A 7,689-nucleotide genomic window follows, 5' to 3' on the forward strand; every position below is an offset into this window, starting at 1 on the left:
AATGCCAGCCTGCATGGATGCTGGCACTCATTGTGTCTAAGGAACGATAGGACAGGACGGGGTTAAACCATAAAGTCCCCTTATGCTTTCAAGTGGCTTTATAAGAACCACACAAAGAACAAATATTCTGAAAAGGATGCATACAAGTGAAACTCACTTCTGTTTGCAAGAGGAAAATTTATTAGGTTTGGGGGACTGCAAGAAAAGACGGAAGAGGCAGAGAGACCCACAAAATACCTTGTGTGGCCCCTTCACAGCTCAGGTCTCTCAGACCACCAGAACACAAGTGGTTGGTCATGAAGAGGCCCTAGATGAAGATGGCCCAGTAGGCCTGGACTCAGGACCAAACCACAGCACCAGGCCTTTGCTCTCCTTCCAGACTATGATCTGTACAGTGCTGGCTGTGAGGTCAGAAAGGCTGAGCTGATCCATCAATGGTCTTTCTGTCTTTGTGTCTTCGCGCAATCCTCCTGCTGGCCTTGGGGTGTTTAGCAGCCAAATGTATTGCAGGGGCCACATCGGGAGCGTGTAACACAAGGGTTTGTGACACAGGGTCCAATGGGCTTGTCACAGGCATTGGTGGTGGCGCAGGGGTTGCAGGGCAGCCTGGGACACAAGATCATTAGAGTCAGCATGAGAAAGGAAGTTTTCCAAAAGCAGGGTCGGCTAAAAACAGGAAGCCCATTCTCTGATTTTTAGAGAGTAAGCTTTGTTCAGATCTCTCCTCTACAGAGTTCAGAGACAGTGGCAGCAGGGAGTAGAAAACACTGGCGTTGGAGTCAGGCCTTCTGTTGAACCCTAGGGACACAGGGAAGTCACTTACACTTCTAAGCCTCTGCCTCAAACCTAGAACATGGCATGGGTGATGTCCACCTCACAGATAGAAAACTGCCCGAGCTGCCACTTGGCCTGTTCTACTTATGATTAAGTCATCTTCCTTGGAGATGCTCAAATGCAAGAAGATTGTTAAAAGGAATAGAATTCCTTCCCCTGAATGCTTCTAACAAGGATCCAAAGAAATGGTAGACCTACAATTTTGGTTTAATCAAAGCAACGATTGCTGGAGTTTCCTATTTCCTTTCCATGTCAGAAACCATTCATGAAAATAAAAAGAATTTTATCCATCAGTCAAAGAATCACCAGCCTGGTGACTATTTTTCAGGACATAAAGTATCATTAGTCCGGGTCACACTGGCAACAAGCACCATACACCAGTCTCTAGAGATGCCTGGTTTCTGACCCGCATCCTCCAAGTGCAGTATGACTCCTAAGGTACTCCGTGTGTGCTCCACAGGAGTGGATACACCCTCCAGCAACTCACTTGCAGTCCTCGCTCTCCAGCAGGCCCCTGTACGTGTTGATCTCACACTCCAGCCTGGCCCGGATGTCCAGCAGCACCTGGTACTCCTGGTTCTGGCGCTCCAGGTCAGCCCGGATCTCACCAAGCTGGGATTCCACGTTGGTGATCAGGCACTGCACCTGGGACAGCTGGGAGCTGTAGCGAGCCTCGCTCTCTGTCAGGGTGTTTTCCAGAGAGTTTCTCTGTGGGGGAGAAGACAAAGGCTGTCACATGCTGTCCCCTCTAAAGGTCCCTGCATGGCCTTCCAAGGGAGTCACAGCCTTCAAGAGCTAAGGAGATGGAGTGGCCCCAGGGCTTCCCAGTGACTCTGCCTCATGACTCCACACTGCTCAGCAGCAGGTCTGGACACTACACACCAGGTTGTGCTGGGCCTGCAGCTCGATCTCCAGGGCGTTGACTGTGCGTCTCAGCTCGATGATCTCTGCCTGGCAGGATTGCAGCTGCTCTGAGCTGGACACCACCTGCTTGTTCAGCTCCTCGGTCTGCGAGAGGCAAAGGCAGAGACAAGATTAGATCCTGCGTTAGAGTCCTGGGGGACTCAGTTCCTGGGTGACCATGAGCTCAGATGCCCACCTGTGTGGTGAACCATTCCTCCACTTCTCTGCGGTTGGTTTCCACCAGGGCTTCGTACTGACACCTGGTCTCATTGAGCACACGGTTCAGGTCCACAGTGGGAGCAGCGTCCACCTCCACGTTGAGGCGGTCTCCAAGTTGGCAGCGCAGGGTGTTGACTTCCTGGTGGGGGAAAGGCAAAGGATGGGCCACAGATCTAAGTAGGCTTCTGTACTTTAAGAAGCATGCTGGGAGTGCACCTTTAATGCAAAAGACTTTAAAAATATGGATGCCTGTCAGAAACAAGTTTATCATGAATGCTCTTTAGAGGAAAGGAAAGTTTAGCGTAAATATTATGAGAGTATCAAGAACTGTAGTGGAAGAAGCATTGCATCGAAGTTAGAAAATCTGAATCCAGTGGATGGAAATCACCCCTAGTGACTTGATCTGAGTCCCTTCCCTCATCTCTGTATAAAGATTCTTGGGTAAGTTTTGTTACTATTTCTTGGAACTCCAAGATTCTGCCATTCTTTTCTGGTTATATATTTGTTGTGTGATAAGCGATTTGCAATTGTTGCTACTTAAATATGGAGAAACTGTTAAATGTTGTCCATTCTGCACCCTCTAAGGTTATATCCTGTCTGTTAGAACTTGTTTCTCCCTTGGTAAAGGATCTGATTCAGCTGACTTCCTCAAATTTCATTCAACTATGAGGTCTGAAGCAACCATTATGTAAGTTTCTTCTTTTCTCCCATCTTCTCATCCACCCATCTGCACATACACCCGTCTACTAGTTTGGTATCCATTTGCCTGGACTTCACAAAGGACGAACCCCTTATTTGTCTCTTTCTAAACTTCATCATTGATTTGATAGCCACTCAGAAAATAACAGAATTCATGTGAGTCTTGGCCCATGCATCTGATCCCGTGTGAACACAGATCAACCAACTACACTTCCTCCTGTCAAAGAGATCAACCTGGGCCCTACTGCCCAATCATCTCTCAAAACTATCCTTTATTCAACTGGCAAAAACATTGCATTAATCTCATAACCCAAGACCTACCTTCCCCTGCTGAGAGGGATCTTCAGTACTGAGACGTTAGTGACCAGGACTTCCTTACCTCCTCATGGTTCTGCTTGAGACACAACAGTTCCTGCTTCAGGGACTCCACCTGAGCCTCCAGGTCAGACGTGCAGAGGGTCAGCTCATCCAGGATCCTGCGCAGGCCATTGATGTCCGACTCCACCAGCTGCCTCAGGGACAGCTCAGTCTGGTACCTGCACACATAGTCAAAAGTCAGAAGACATCCATGAGAAAGAGCTTCCGTTTGGATAACCCAGTCAAACCCACCCGACTTTGAGTTTGTTCCATTTTAAAAGTTCTGAAAGAAAAGCATCGCTGTGATGAGGCGAACTATCTCCTTCCAGGACCCACAGAGAAGGCGCTGTGTGTGGTTTCTTCCATCGTTCCCTGCATTGGTTCTAAGAATCCATCCACAAGTTGCTATCAGGGAAATCTACCGTCTCTATCCTCTTGGGTTGCTACACTTCCCAATTCTGCTATAACCTGTCTTCCTTCCTTTCCAACTACCCTGAGGATCCTGAAATTCAAAGTCACTTAGATCCAGTTTAGCCATTAGATGTCTAGAGGTGGGATTCTTTAATCTCCCTGAGCCTTGATTGTAAAATGAAAACAAAACTAAAACTTTATTGTTTGGTGCTGAATATTAAAAAATGATACTTGTGAGATACTATTACAACTCCTATAGGTCTTTTATGGGACCTATATAAGGTTGCATAGAAGATTCAAAAGATTATTATGATTACAATTTTACCTGAAAATACTGATTAATTCACTGAAAGAAATAGCTTTTGCCTCTTTTTTATGACATGCTAACTCCTTTGGGATGTAATGATAATACACTTCTTCCAGATAGACTTAAAACATAGACCCTCAGCTCTCAGTGAAGAGACCTTGGCTTTTGACCTAACTCTAACCCAAGTCACAATAGCACTTAGAAGCTGTGTCTGGTACAACTCTGGAACAAGGAGTCATCGCTTTGAACTCCAGTCTCTCCCTAGGCTGCTCTGGTCATTACAAATGTCTTACTTGGTCCTGAAGTCGTCGGCTGCCAGCTTGGCGTTGTCAATCTTCACCACCAGCCTGGCATTCTCAGACTTGCCACACAGAATCTGCAGAGGATCGATTGTGACATATGAGTTATGTTATTATTCTCACCCGGTTGCTCCGTGTCCTTTCAGATCGTCACATCCAGTACATAAGCATGTGATTCCTTCAGGGAACCATCACGTGACAACCTAAGGTGCCGAGGCAGAACCTAGCCTGGATACCAGAGGGCAAGAGTGCAATTTGAATGTCATTGCTCATTCACCCACAGCTGGTGGGTAGAGTCAGGACTTCCGGGGCTGCTTCTAGTGTTCCTGTAGGAACTGAGTGTGCTGGGTAATCAAACCTCAGGTCAGGTGACCAGGGATCCCTGTATGCTTAGGATGAAAGCATTCTTGGATGCTAAAATGAGGCATGTGCAGATAATCAGGACAAGGTGGTTACCCAGTCACACCACCTCCATTGGAAAACCCTGTTGACCCTGTCCACTCTGCTGGCACTGTGCACTTACTTTAGGTGAAATGTCTTCCCCCATCTAGAGAGCAAACCTTGTAGAACCTAAATCCCCTCTTTTTCCAGTTCCTCCAAGTGGCCACTTCTTTCATGTACACCATATGTTTTCCATTAATCTTCTTAAAACCTTGGCTGTGGTCACTCTTACCCATACCTCTCTACCCTATGAAGCTGTGATCTCCTACTGGAATAAAATTTTCTTTCTCAGCATTTTACCCCTGACCCCTACCCTAGCACTTTGCCTAATGCTCACCAACTATGAGTGGATAAATAAATGATACTCAAGTCGTACTAATCCTTTCTGGCATTCACTATGTCAGGACAGCAGACAGACAATTCCCTCCACAAACCAATGGCCTGCACAGTCAGAGATAAACTCCTATTTGTTTGGGTCTGGGAAAGTGTTTAAATGGTATTGCTTTGCAAAATGAGGATTTGAGTTCAATCACCAGAACTCAAATTCAAATTCAAAAAAAAAAAAAAATGGCGTAGTAGCCCTCACTGACATGCCCAGCACTGAGGAGACAGAGTCCTGTGGCTTGCTGACCTGCCTATTTGACAAGTTCCAGGCCAGTAGATGACCTTGTTTCAGGGAAAAAAAACCAGAGGTGAATGGCACTAGGTTGTCCTCTGACCTACACACACATACACACCAACACACACACATGCACGTATGCATGCACACACATGAGGACTCATACACACATCAATAGGCACCTGCAAATACATATGCTCTACACATAGACACACACAAAAACAAATCCTGCTTGTCATTCAAATACCACTTTGATACTGGTTCTTTTGAGGATCCTTCTCATTCCCACTTTTTGTGGCCTCTACTCCTGTCTTCATGGCCCCATATGCTATTTGCCTACATACCTGTTCTAGTGAATGGTGTGTGTGTGCGTGTGTGTGAGAGAGAGGCTTCTGGAGCTGGTGGTTTTTCTGGTTTACCAAAGCTATCTTTTAAAGTAGTTGCAAAGAACTAATTCAGGTGCACAGTCTGTTTTAAAATGATATAATCTGTCTGAAAGCAAGAAAGGGGCATCATAATAAGCCTTTGAAAATGAGCTATTCAGCTGTCACTGTGGATTTCTCCATCCTGATCTTGGCCTTTGCTCATATATTCCCTCCCCTTCTCTTCAACTGGATTCCCGCAGAGCCCGGCCTGGTGCTTGGCTGTGGATCTCTGCATCTGGCCCATCAGTTACTGGGTGAAGGCTCTAGGATGACAGTTGGGCTATTCACCAATCTGGTTACAGAGGAAGGCCAGTTTGGGCTCTCCCTCCACTATTGCTAGGAGTCTTAGCTGGGGTCATCCTTGTAGATTCTTGGGAATTTCCCTAGCACTAGGTTTCTCCCTAATGCCATAGTGGCTCTCTCTGTCAAGATATCTCCTTCATTGCCCTCCTACTCCGTTCCTCTCCCCCCTTGACCATCACATCCCCTCATGTTCTCATCCCCCATTCCCTCCCCTTTACTGCCCTCCTTGTCTCCAGTTTACCCAGGAGATCTCATTTAGTTCCCCTTCCCAGGGTGATCCATGTGTCCCTCTTAGGGTCTTCTTGTTACCCAGCTTCTCCGGAGCTGCAGATTGTACTCTGGTTGGCCTTTGCTTTACATCTAGTATCCACTTATGAGTGAGTACATACTGTGTCTGTCTTTCTGAGTCTGGGTTACCTCACTTGGGATGGTGGTTTTTCTAGCTCCATCCATTTGCCTGCAAACAGAGACAGCTGAACCAAGCTCATGGAAACTCATGAACTCTAGAACAACAGCCGTGGAGTCTCAATGGGACCAAATTAGGCCCTCCATATGTGAAAGACAATGCTGAAGCTTGTACTTTCTGAGGGGTCCCTTGCAGTAGGACCAGGATCTATCCCTGGTGCATGAGTTAGCTTGGTGGAACCCGTTCCCTATGGTGGGATGCCAAGCTCGGCATTAATGTAGGGGAGGGACTTTGTCCTGACCCAATTTAATGTGCCAGGCTTTGTTGACTTCCCATGGGAGCCTTTACTTGTTGGGAGGACTAAAAAGGTGGTGAACTGGGGGAGGAGAGAAGGGAGTGGGAGGGAGAACTGTGGTTGGGATGTAAAATGAAATTTTTAAAAATTAGTTAAAAATAAAAATAAACTAGTTTTTCTGGTTTGGGGTAAGAAGCAATGTTAAAAAAAAAACTCAGGTTAATTTGACACTAATACTGAATCTGCATACTTCCATTATGGTGATTCCAAAAGGGGTTTTCAAAGACATATCTCTTTAGGCCAGTGAATTCTACATCACTTCTAACCGTAAGCAGCCTTATCTCTGTTCTGACTTCATTATGTTCAATTGGAATAAATAATTCATTCAATTGACATTATGATGCTCATTCCCTCACCTTCTGCTGCAGTTCCTCAATGGTCCTGAAGTAGGCCTGGTAGGCAGGGCACACCAGAGGGTCCTGCTGCTGGTTCCTCTCCTGGATCCGACATTCCAGCTCTGCATTCTCTCTCTCCAGCTGCCTCACCTTCTCCAGGTAGCTGGCCAGGCGGTCATTCAGGAACTGCATGGTCTCCTTCTCGTTGCCATTGAAGGAGCCCTCACAGAACCAATTGCAGTTGCCTATATTGGCAGGGATGTTGCAGGCTCCGGGCAGGGTGCAGCTATGGCAGCTGTTGGGTATACAGGGCCGGGAGGAGCAGCTGGTGCGGCAGCTCATGGTGGGCAGGCAGCAGTTGTACGGCATGGTGCTGGAGGGAGCAGAGCTAGGAGAGTTGGCTTCTACACCTGATGTTCTGTCTCTGGTACTGTCTCCCCGTGCTCTCCAGGGCTTTATATCCTGTCAGTGGTGGGTGTGGTGACCATGTAAAACATTTATTTCCCTTTTGCTCTCATTACCAATTTTCCATTTGTTACTTAGCCACCTCGCATGAGTCCTTGAGCTCATAAAATCTTTTACTTTGGCTTCCTGCTATGTCAGGACTCCTCACCAATCACACTGGTTAGTTCAGACGAGCTTCATGGTTTGGCTTCAAAGCAACCAACTTTGCCAACAACAGCACTTAACTTACTGGGCATTAAGTTACAGTAGCTTCTGGCCCTCAGATTTGGGGGCACTTCTGATCTCCTTCTCCTGAGCTTAGGAAAGGGCTG

The 7,689-nt window shown here is 46.8% G+C and overlaps 1 protein-coding gene across 1 annotated transcript; it reads right to left on the reverse strand.

Annotated features, from left to right (window-relative positions):
• Positions 1 to 488: 488 nt before the first annotated feature.
• LOC121442409 (keratin, type I cuticular Ha3-II) lies at positions 489 to 7,282 on the reverse strand. The gene is made up of 7 exons (XM_041643955.1): positions 6,935 to 7,282; positions 4,024 to 4,106; positions 3,035 to 3,191; positions 1,934 to 2,095; positions 1,717 to 1,842; positions 1,322 to 1,542; positions 489 to 606 (listed from the first exon to the last, which is right to left on the reverse strand). Exons 1-7 carry the CDS (start codon positions 7,280 to 7,282, stop codon positions 489 to 491), a joined length of 1,215 nt encoding a protein of 404 aa, XP_041499889.1.
• Between the last annotated feature and the right edge of the window lie 407 nt (positions 7,283 to 7,689).

Source organism: Microtus oregoni, unplaced genomic scaffold, assembly GCF_018167655.1.
Source record: "Microtus oregoni isolate MIOR12 unplaced genomic scaffold, Mior012 000091F_ref0000469, whole genome shotgun sequence".
Taxonomy (NCBI): domain Eukaryota; kingdom Metazoa; phylum Chordata; class Mammalia; order Rodentia; family Cricetidae; genus Microtus; species Microtus oregoni.

Coding starts and splice junctions, on each gene's coding strand:
- LOC121442409 (XM_041643955.1), bottom strand. CDS start 7,282: ATGCCGTACAACTGCTGCCTGCCCACCATGAGCTGCCGCACCAGCTGC. Junction 4,107..6,934: donor TTGAGGAACTGCAGCAGAAG/GTGAGGGAATGA, acceptor GATCCTCTGCAG/ATTCTGTGTGGCAAGTCTGA. Junction 607..1,321: donor CTGGAGAGCGAGGACTGCAA/GTGAGTTGCTGG, acceptor CTTGTGTCCCAG/GCTGCCCTGCAACCCCTGCG.